This window comes from Camellia sinensis, chromosome 8, assembly GCF_055761805.1.
Source record: "Camellia sinensis isolate YWXY chromosome 8, ASM5576180v1, whole genome shotgun sequence".
NCBI lineage: Eukaryota > Viridiplantae > Streptophyta > Magnoliopsida > Ericales > Theaceae > Camellia > Camellia sinensis.
The window spans coordinates 176538506-176550643 of NC_138968.1; the positions used below are offsets into that span (position 1 = coordinate 176538506).

Sequence of the window (12138 nt, forward strand, 5' to 3'; positions counted from 1 at the left end):
CTGCTCAATTTTGTCCTGTCTTTTGTATGTTTTATCTTCAATAATGTTATAATATAAAATTAAAACAAAAAATATATATAGGTCCAGATTTATTCATAACTGGATTTGATCCCAATTTTTTTATTATATATATATATATTGAATCATTCTATAGTGTATTATGAATGTCTAACTTTACTGTCACTTGATATATTAAAGTCATTTGGTCATATCTGATTGCTCGTATCTATGGTAGAGAATACCTCTTCAGAAAGTTAGGTTAGATTTGAGTTAAATTTTGAGTCAGTCGAAGCAACCAACCAAAAAAAAAACTATATTATAAAAAGTAATATATAGAAAGTGGCAGATAAGTACACAGAGTTAAGTCAGAGCAGTGCTATCATTGAACCCTGTTACGTACAAGCAAGCAACAGTTCATTTTCTCAACCTTTCTCTTTCTCTTTCTCGGTGGAAAATGGGTTTTCTTTGTTGAAAAATTTGAGGAGCTGCAAGGACGCGTGATGCCCATTTGATAATAGAAGAGAAACCATATGATTTTATTTGTTCTTCGTTATACCAATGAATAATGGTATAAAAGTTTAAAATATTTATACGTTACGAATATATAATAATTGATATTTAAAATTTCAGACTAAATTCAATTTTTTAGTGTAGAAATGGCAACGAGACAAAGACGGGAATAGGTTTATGGTGTTGTTTTTTTTGTTGGGATGAGAAAAATTGAGAAAATGATGAGCAGAGTGAGACAGGGTAATTTTCCATTTGAGCAATGGTAGAGAGCCACAAAAAGTGTGGCTCAAATGGCTCAAAACGATCAAAACGACGTCGTTTTGAGCCATTTGAGCCACACTTTTTGTGACTCTCAAATATTTTTCTTCCCATTTTTAGGAGATTATATGCATTTGAAAAATATGAAGTTATTAGTGATAAAAGAAAAATACAAAAATGAGATGTAGAGATGTAAATAATTGAAAATATATCTAATTTATTAGATATAGAGATATGATTTTGGTTGTTATTTTTAAAGAGACCAGATTTTCAAATTTGGGAAAGAGTCTTCTATTTCCCTCCGTTGATAGGTGTATTCATAAATGTTATCTATTAGGAACAAAATTGTCAAATTTTAATATTTTGGATACTGTAACAATTTAAAAATTACTTTTTTGACGTGTCATTTTGACAATTCAATATTGAAAATGGTCTTAATGCAAATGCCACAGAGCACTATATGATAATTTTGGAAATCATATGGAATGAACACTTCTTTGTTTTCGTTCATGTGGCCCAATGAAAAAGGTCCTACCATTACTCATAGAAAGCCCACCAAAACTAATGCGTCTAGTCCACTATATGAATCATTTGCTAAATCATGTGACCATTTTTTTAATTTTTAAGTCAAAAACTGTATATGCACTCTGCTCATTCCTAGTTAAAGCTACCTAGCTTTGATCCCAATCAATGTTCACTCAAAATCCTAACACCCTTTGGGTTATTATATTTATCATTCCTCCTCATTAATTAGTTCTAAATTCTTTTTTGTTCAAGTTAACATGTTTAACTGTTTTTATATTGGCTAAACAATCTATTTAGTAGCGCGGTATTACAGTCTGATATATATTAATATTATTATTTTTTACAATTTATTCTATGTCTTTAAAAGTATTGATAATTTTTACTATACAATCTATTTTTTACTTGTTTAATATTTAGGTATTTATCAAAAAAATAATAATATATATTTATTTAAAATTTCTGGATAAGTAAAATGAAAAACTAAATTAAATCATTGATAGTTTTCCCTATACTTTCATGAAAAACAATATCCAAAGAAAGCAAGTACTCACATAAAGATGAAGCATGTTGATGATGGCCATTGGCATTAGAATACCCATAATTGTCTTTGAATCCAGTCCATTTGCAGAGTCAACATGATAACTTCATAGCAGAAAAAGCATTGTGAGCATTCCTTTTAAAAAAAAAACCATCATGAGCAATAATAATACATGGTTAGGAGAATCTATTTCAAAAATATGTTCAGAGCCTATATGAAGTAAAAATTTGAGCTGTTAGCACCAAAAATTGGATGCTACTTAGCTACATGCATTCATGGATGGTATGTTTTAGCCCTGCAAGAAACAAATCCGAGAAAATAACGGCCTAATGAACATACCTCATTTTCTTAATCACAATTCACAAATACTATATTCTTCAGATTTGAAGATAATTCCAAGTCAAAACAGTAAAAATAAAGCAGAGCCAATAATTAAACAAGTAAAACCTCGGAAAATAATTTATCTTGATCATCTTTCCAAAATGTACTCTACAAAAACTAGATAACTTCATTAATCAGGTAAAAATCATTAAGCACATTCGTACAATGTATGAAAGTTTAAATGGGAGATCATGCTCCTGCCACCTGGCAGCTATTCCTAAATACAGTAACTCTGAAACAAAATTTCTCGCTCCATTAAACACAATGAAAAATTAAATTACAAAGCAAGAAAAAAAAATGATGGCTGGGATATAACAATATTAAAACAACAAAGCCCTGCTCTAAAGCAACTTTGTAGATTACAAACTGAATTTGATAGTTGTGTAGTCAGTCGTAAGAGGATGTGTTGAATGTAATCAGTAGAAGTTATGGGACTCTTCCAGAACATGGAGCCAAAAATGTTAATCGTCAGATAATAGAGTCGGACTTTTTGAGCAGCTCTCTTTCTGATGTAGTTCCAATAACCTTTTCTCTGGGTCACATAGCCCTAGAAGATGAGAGCGATGCCAAAGTGTTAGACATTCGTGAACATAATAATGCAACCCAAACAAAGCAAATATCAGGCAATAACAAAATGGAAATGTCATTAAAATGATACCATTCAGTTGTATTTCAAACAACTGTTGAACAAATAAAGCCATTGTAGTTTTCATAGCATCTGAATTGAATGTATAGCAAATCTATTTTTTGTGGGCAAGTATGTTAGATAGCTTGATATGCATTGTTGGGTCTATTTCCTAATTGCTTAGGCTTTTGAAAAAATTGGTAACTTAATATGGTATCAAAGCTCTGGTAGAGAAGGATCTTGGGTTCAAGTCTCTCTGTTAGCATTTGGGATAATGTCCCTATTTGGTTTCTTTCTCTTTGTTTAGTTGTTTACTTCTTCTATTTGGTTCTTTGTTTGTGCCTCCACGTGCAAGAAGGTGTTGCACATGAGGGAGGATGTTAGATAGCTTGACATGCATTGTTGGGCCTATTTCCTAATAGCTTAGGCTTTTGGGAAAATTGGTAACTCAACAAAGTATAGATGTATGTAACTTCTATGCATAAGAAGAACATTCTTTAAAATTAATTTCTTTGCACAAATAGCTTTTGTTTCAATATGACATCCATTCAAAAGGAAAACAACCACAAAACCAAATTAAATGCCAAAAATAAAAAATTTAAAAAAATCTAAATTACATATTAAGGACAATGCCGCAACATAACAAAACAGTTTCATTAATACAGAATGTCTATCCCTCATGCCACATCAACTTTTTATCCTTTCTAAATTCTTTTGAGTCAATCAGTGGGTTTTAAGGGGCCTTGTTAAAATTCTTGATAAATTCTTTCCTTTATTTTTCCTCTTTCTCCAAGGTGGGATTTTATTAGATTTCAGCATATGGAGGCAGTTTCTAAGAGAACATGCAACCAAACCATGAGAATAATTAGTTAATTACCAACCTGAACACTTTGGAATATCCCAAACAGCAATAGATGATGGAGTACATTCTGGTTCACAAAGTTGTCGGTTGTCCTCATGGTTGACATTCATTGCAAGCATCCATGCACCAATCGTAACATCTTCATTGCTGAACATCCGGAAACTGTAAATTCAAGCAAATCTGAACACATTATATAAAAGTTATGGACTCCAAAAGGAGTATTAGTGAAATGCTTTAATCTTAAATATCTATCTTCACACAAATGATACTGTCATTTTTTACCTATTTCTTATATGAGGTCATAGTAATTTTTGCTTGGGTAAGAATCAATAAATACTACAGAAGTTTAGATTTAAGTACTTTCACTTCTTAATTATTTTCCTTTTCTCTAGGTCAGGAGATAGGATTCAGATGTGAACAGTAAAATCTCAGGCTATCAACAGTGAATATGCAAGTTTGAGGGTAACCACTTTGTGCAAAAATAATGCCAAAGGGTAATATATTGTATACCCAGTATACACGATTAGCACCGCACAAAGGTTGGACCAGCACTGGGTAAAGGAAATAAAATTCTACACACATATATTAGGATCAAAATTAAAAAGATTGAAGAGCGTAAATTTATTGTCTACCTTATGTTATATGTAAAATTTTCTGGCATTTTTGCCAATCAATTAGGTTGAACTGACCATTGGACACATGAGAAGTGAGAGAGAGAGAGAGACCTATTTTGTTTTTTTTTTTAAAAAAAGCCCTATTTTGTACTAGCAACACATCCAGTGCTCAATCCAAAATCATGCTCAAGTTTAGCCTATACAAATCTCAGTCCTTATTGATGCATGCAATTTCATGTCCAAATTTGAACCTTTCTTTAAGCTTGAACTGTCCTTGGCTCAGAAACCAAGCCAAACTTTGTAAGTGTAAACAAGTTTGCCTTTTCCTATCACAAGCATGAATATCCAAGCACCTTATTCGTATTACCCTCTCACCAAGAGAAAGTAGCATTGAGGAAAAGGGGTCAGAAATGACGCAAATATTCAGTAATCTCTTCTAGCAACAGAGTATTCATCCTCTATAGTCTATACAAATACTTAAAATAGGAATATTGGGAGCATTTGCAAGAGAGACAAGAATGTATAATGTTAAAATCCACCTACTCTCCACCTACTTCATCCACTTAAACCTACTCCACTAAACCTAACCCACTACACCACTACCACCTCCACTTCACCTACTCCTTACCTACTAAACACTCACCCTCTTCTATATATAGGAATCATGAATCATTGTAATAGATATCAAAATAAATCAATCAATAATACAATCATTTCTCTTTATACATTAAATTTCTACATGGTATCAGAGCAAGGTTAAGCTCTTGGTGCTCTTCGCCTTCTGGCGGGCGGCAACTTTGCCTTAACCGCCCGCCAGACCTCAACCAATTAAAACCTACCAAAACCTCCAACCACTGCAGCAACTCAAACCACTGCTAGCTCGAATTGACGCCAACTCTTCTCGCAACCAGTGTTTCATTTCGGCCTACTGCAGATACAGATTGCCTTGCTGCAACTCCGGGCACCGTCGCCGACCATCCCAACTCGCATGGTTTGCATGCTTCGTGTCCAGCACCTGCAATATTGCTGCGTCTGTCAGCCGTGACTGCTGACCACGACGCCTACCCAATACGTCGTTGGTCCGTCCATCATCCTTCTCATTCACTGCTCATGCGAGCTACATGTGCTGCCGCCGACCTGTTCTAACTGTCTCGGTGCCGTGTATGTGTTCAGATGTAAGAACACAAGACATGTCCTCTCGTCCCAAAGTCTCCACTCCTCTCACCTCCCTCCGCCGCCTGGCTGAAGGTTACTGGTTGAAACAGTCCTCGATGTCTCCCTATGCAGATTTTGTCACTGCAATGCTTATTCGTTCAACTGGCCTGAATCTTCAAAAAGCATATTCTCAAAGATTGAAATCACTAGGCCTTGTTGGACTGTTGGAAAATTCAAAGATTCTTTCATCTGGGGATATGGCTGCTCTGGTGTACTTATGGAATCCTTTTACCATAGTCAGTTGTGTGGGTTTGTCTACTTCTCCAATTGAAAATTTGGTCATCATACTGTCACTTTATGGAGCTTGTACACGACAAATTCCATTGGCAGCTTTTGGATGGGTCATAGCAACACATTTGTCCCTTTATCCTGCTATTCTGATTGTACCGGTGATTCTTTTATTAGGTTATGGTCCAGATGCTCCCCCAAGGAAATTGTTACTGCAAAGGAATTCCTGTGAACTGACAGGTCAACAGAAGGAACTGAAAAATCAACCAGTGTAACTAATTTGTTTCTCTTGGAAACCAGTTGTGTGTTTCTTCTTGTGGGCATCCATGTGGGCATTCTACGTGTTAGTTCTATGTGGCATTTCTGTTAAACAAAATGGTGGTCTTCGGGAGATGTTTAAGAGAACTTATGGGTTTATTCTCACAGTGGAAGACTTGTGCCCAAGTTTGTCATCTTGTTAAAGCAAACAAATTCACTCTCTCTCTCTCTCTCTGATCTTTCCACTTTCAAACCCACAATCCTTTTTTTTTAATCAACCCACTCCCTCACTTTCTTTAAACCCCTCTTTCCCTCACATGGGCTTGTCCCCTCTCTCTCCTCCGTTTGATTTCAAAATCCATTATTTTTATTTATTTTCTCCAAACCACTTTCCTTATTTCCCCATCTTTCATTTTGATTTCAAATATATTTTTATTATTTCTTTCTTTATTTTTCTTTCACATTATTTTTTATCTTTTTCAAATTCCATTCATACCATATAGCTTTGCACACCAAACCATAATTTATTCATCTCAGGGATTAACCCCGATCACAATTTTACACACACACAAAAAAAAAAAAAAAAAAAAAACAACAACAACAACAAACCAAAACACAACACCAAAAGGTTTGTTTTCTTTTCTGCAGACGGCCACCCACCGACCTCACTTCTTCGCCTATTCCGCCGGTCTTTTCTTCTTGCCTCTGTCCTGGGCGGCCCTTGCCGGTGTTGCCTCCGTATTTCCCACTCCACTGGGCATGATCACTACTCCCTGCTCCTCCACTGCAGCATATGGCGGACCTCCAAAACGGAACATCACGGTGGCCTTCCGCTTCAGCTCCTTATTTTCCGCCTTTAGCACACTTATCTCTGCTCGCGCATCCTTATACATGCGTTGGAGCAGAGCCAGCTGGGAGTTTAACTGCTGCACCTCATTTGCCCTACTCTGCAGCCGGTTCGACAAGTTTGTAACCGCAGTCATGGTTTCCACACATAACGTCAATGTATACTGATTGGCTTCCACATCCGACTGCACTGCCATTCTTTGCTCCACCGACCGCATCGGAAAGTTCAACGGAGCAAAACCAGAGGTGTTTGGTTAAGGTTCACTGGCCACCGCACTGGTTATCTCTCTTGTTGACTCGTTGAGGTCGGGAAAGAGCGTGAGCAGACCACGAGAAGAGGAGGCCATGTTCTGGGTAGCTGGACGGGAAGAAGAGGCCATGTTTTTGGGTTGCTGAGTGTTTCAGCGACGCAGCGATTTCCGACTGGTACTTTCAGAGAAGGATTGGTTACAGAGTGTTACAAAGTTTCTCTCTCCGAAAACGCAGAGTTTTTCAGAGAAGGGTTGGATCCAGAGTATTTTCAGAGTGTTTCAGTCTAACAATGTTCAGAGGTTTCAGCCTGGTTTGGTTTCCACAGCCTCCGCATTGGTTTATATCGACACTGACGACGCGGCCGACACGCCACTCTGTCGCTCACGTGCCTCGCCGCGTCTCCGGCTCACCTTTTGATGGCTCGACGCTTTCTGTCGGGCACGCCTTTTGATGAAGTGGGCGCGCCTTTTGAGGGCGCGACTTTTGAGGGCTCACTATATATATCCATATATATATATATTTGGGCAGCCTATATACACCATCATACAGTGTATTTTTTAAGGGTCCGACAAGACTCTGTAAACTGTCCCGACATTGATTCCGGTTAGTTTCTACAAGGGTCCAGCAAGACTCCGTAAACTGTCACAACAACTGTCACAACACCTTTTGCGGGTGCGACTTTTTAGGGGTCCGACAAGACTCTATAAACTGTCCCGACATTGATTCCGGTTAGTTTCTACAAGGGTCCAGCAAGACTCCGTAAACTGTCACTACAACTGTCACAACATTGTCTGCTACAACGGTCCGACATGACCCCATAAACTGTCTTCTACATCGGTCTGACACCGCCATCCAGTGTCCTCTACACCGTTATGACACCACCATACAGTGTCCTCTACATGGTTATGACACCCCCATACAGTGTCCTCTACAACGTTATGACACCACCATCCAGTGTCTTCACCAATGGTCTGACACGACCATACAGTGTCTCTTATCCTCTTTTATTTTTATGTATTTTCTTGTTTTGTTACTCTCTCCAAACTCAAGTTGGTTAGTTCCTATCCCCCTTGAGTTTGCGGGGGGCTGTTAAAATCCACCTACTCTCCACCTACTTCACCCACTTAAACCTACTCCACTAAACCTAACCCACTACACTACTACCACCTCACCTACTCCACTAAACCTAACCCACTACACCACTACCACCTCCACTTCACCTACTCCTTACCTACTACACACTCACCCTCTTCTATATATAGGAATCATGAATCATTGTAATAGATATCAAAATAAATCAATCAATAATACAATCATTTCTCTTTATACATTAAATTTCTACATATAACATTAGCCCCGCAAGTACTTAAAATAGGAACAATGGGTGCATTCACAAGGGGAAACTCTATTACAATATTTCATTGAGGCAAACCAAACACAACACTGTCAACAAATCTTAAATGAAATCCAGTTAAATAATCCATGAAATCCAGCTTACAAATAAATTCTATAAATGGATACCAGATAAAGAAACAAATAATTATAATAACCACCACAACAACTACAACAATAATAATAAAGAAAGTGAGCTTGCCTATTGTTTCTTAGAGCAACCAAACTTGCAACAACATCAGCAGAAAGAGCATATATTGGACCATAAGCATGGAGGAAGTACTCGCTCCCAAGCAAATAAGATAGTGGCTCATACCTGCACAGATTTAACTGATCTGGTCACCTTGAAATAATAATCATAAAGTTAGAATGTAGCACTAATTACTGATCATCACTCGTACTCTTCCCACAGACTACTGTGATGCTGCTGAGAAGAGCTCCAAATCCAACTTCTACAAAGATTGTAGTTCAGAATAAATTTTCAAACACTCCTGAAAAAGATTGCAAAAAATCTTCCTCAATTCAGATTGCGGAAAATAAGCCCTGGGATTGACAGGGGGACTAATGACGGACAATCTCTATACTTCAAAGCAGAAGCTGTAGATCTCAATCTCTTGTGAGGAACTTGCAAAATGTATTTTAGTTTTCATAAAGCTAGAATAATGAAAGGATACTAGGCTAGACCATGTACAGGGCAAAGTATCTTCACAAAAATTTATTTCCTGTCTTCTGCATATTTCTTTCCTGAACTATTGTATGCTTCTTTCAACCATGTAGCAAACAATTGTGTCATTGTGGTTACAGAATTAAATATTTTGCATAAATTTTAATTCTCAAAACTTAAATTATGAGGCCTTGTCAATTACACATGAACGTACAACACACAATTAACACGTAGAGATGGAACCATATTAGCTGTTCAAGTTGAATTACTTTTCTCTTCTGCAACCTCTCTATAACATGTCGTGTATTATGTCTTGAGTATATTATATACACTAATATAAAGGAAAGCAGATACTCAAAAAGGAAAATCAGTTTTAAAATTGGCAGTCACTAAACTAAGCTATGAGATTATCCATATTTTGCTTCGACAACAACAGCAAAGTGAATAAATTTTTGGAAGTAGATCTAAGGAATGGCAAAATGAAAATTCTCAGATATCACAAACTATATAATACATATAGTCAAACATCATAGGACTAACCATTTGAGCCTAGGGTCAGTAAAAACTGGACCCTTTTTCAAGCATCCAAGGTAAGTTTGAGAGTGTGGACGTTCTTTTGCCAAAAGAAGTGAAAGGCGATCTGGCAGTTAATGAAAGAAGATTGTAAGTAGTTGCATAAGGAAAAACCATGAAAATCTAGAGAGCAATGTAAGTGAGAGTATGGAGCATTGATAAATGTCGTAAAATTAGTTACCTGGCCTCAAGTATATATCATCATCAGCTTTAACATAAAACTCAGAATCAAAAAGTGCGTTGGCAGCTTTGAAGAAAGCCAACCTGTAGGTACAGAGGTTACTGAGATTCTAGAAATAACAGACCAGAGGCACTGAACAATGATAGATAGATAATGTCAGCACTAACGTTTTGTATGGGAGCTTACTGTACTCCTCCTCAATATCTAACAGAATGAAGTCGTCATACTCTGCCACCTCCCTTCTGAGCTGTGACATTTTTGATTGATCATTGGTTCTACCAATAACAAATCTGAAAGCCAAGCCAGTTGCTTCTTCCAAGCTGTGAGCCATCATTTTATTTCCAACAGAGTGATTAGCACAAAAGCACTCACCCACATGAAGAAAAAATGATAGTAGAATCAGGACAAAACCACAACAGTCATCAAGAACTAATAGAAACCATTACATTAGCAACACAAATAGATTGTAATAAACTGCCGATCAAAAAAAAAAAAAACAGATTGTAATAAACAATTGTAATTGACAGATGCCAGTTTAAGTTATTGCATGCATTTATTGCACCATGTACATAGTTCTTCAATTTCCAACGATTATGACTAACCAAGCAACTAGTTATTCTACTCATTTCCTTTAAACGTAGGACCTGACTGTAATTTGGAATCCCATATTCAGGAATATTGGCTTGGGGCCAGCTCTAGGAACTCCCAAGGAGCAAGATGCAAAACTGGCCATTTTCAGAAACTTATTAGTCTTTGTATCTACAGTGTCTAGATAATTAAGTATGCAATATATATATATATATATATGTGCACAAATTCACATATTTACACATAACCAACTATGATTGAGCCTTCATTTGGGATGTAGGTTGGCTTTTTGGCTTTTTAGCTTTTTGGCTATTTTAACCTGGGGCTAAAAGGTCTCATTTGGAATAGGCTTTTTGGCTTTTTTGACTTTTGTAAGAGAAAAAATGAAATAATTATGATTTGGATGTGATGTTTTATCTTATTAGGCTAAAAAGCCTATTTATCTTTTTGTAACTATTTTAGCCCAAACTCTCTATGCCAAACAAAGACTGAATAAAAGATTTTCCATTACGACAACAAGGCAGCTTCAACCATGGTGATTGTGATCTTGTGTTTTCATAAGAATGATCCCTGATTAAAGTCCTATTACATTCATAATTTTGTAAGGCAACTAACCACTTTGCAGTCAAATTTTTTTTTTTTTTGATAAATACTTTGCAGTCAACTCACAAACTCAGGATTCAAGGCTATGAAGCTTCCCTCAATTACAGTCTTCATTTTCACTTACCCAGTGGCAAGCGAGAACATCATCCACATGCCCCCCCCCACCCCTTTTTTTTTTTTTTTTTTTTTTTATATATACCTTAACGATACTTATTCATGTCTTCTCCACCTTGTTCACAAAATGGACACACTAACACTCCAAATCCTTCTAAAATGAGGCACAAACAACCCGAGGATAATTTGATAAAAATAATTCTACAATTTTTATCTTGTCATCACAGCAACACAACATGGTTCGAAACGAAAAGCACAGCAACATTTTTCAATATCCCACTAACCCATGCATCATATTGCCAGACACCACAAATACAAATACAAAAAATACATAACTGAAGAAAGATTTTACCGCTGAAGTCCTTGCTGATCGGATGGCATCCAAGTCTGCCGCAGGGATCGCCGCCGTCCCACCGATGCAAACCCAGTTTGAATTCCAACGAAACCCATAACCTTGTGCCTTCTCTGATCCTCATCGGGAACCCCACCACCATTCCCAATTCCACCGCCACTTCTATCCCAAACTACCGACACCGATCTAGACTTACCACTTCTACATTTATACCCCAAATTTTGTCCCGAAATAGCGACGAAACCGAAGATAAAACCAGTGAATCCGATCAGGAAACAGAGGATCAGTACCGTTGATCTCCGAGTGTACGACGAAGGGCGAGCGTAGAAGGATTTGGGAGACGAAGTCATGTCGAGGTGAGACTAATTAGTATCCAGAAAAAACCCTAGAAGGATGGGGGTTTTTTGGTACGGAGGTCTCAAATTGCTTTGGCGATTGTGGTGGAAAGCATTCATGGCAGATTTAGAGAGGAACAATCGATGCTCAAAAGTTCACTGCGAGAGAGAAAATGATCACAGAGTGGCTTCTGGTGGTTATTATTGTTAACTGTCTTTTTAAC

General features: G+C 37.1%; 1 protein-coding gene and 1 pseudogene across 1 annotated transcript; one reads left to right on the forward strand and one right to left on the reverse strand.

Moving 5' to 3' along the window:
• Positions 1 to 2316: 2316 nt before the first annotated feature.
• Positions 2317 to 12138, reverse strand: LOC114262829 (Galactosyltransferase family protein). Its single transcript, XM_028203244.2, has 7 exons — positions 11580 to 12138; positions 10090 to 10242; positions 9923 to 10005; positions 9709 to 9808; positions 8707 to 8820; positions 3719 to 3861; positions 2317 to 2759 (listed from the first exon to the last, which is right to left on the reverse strand). The coding sequence occupies exons 1-7, from the start codon at positions 11927 to 11929 to the stop codon at positions 2674 to 2676; spliced, it is 1029 nt and encodes a 342-aa protein (XP_028059045.2). The 5' UTR covers positions 11930 to 12138; the 3' UTR covers positions 2317 to 2673.
• LOC145797335 (uncharacterized) lies at positions 5290 to 6334 on the forward strand (annotated as a pseudogene).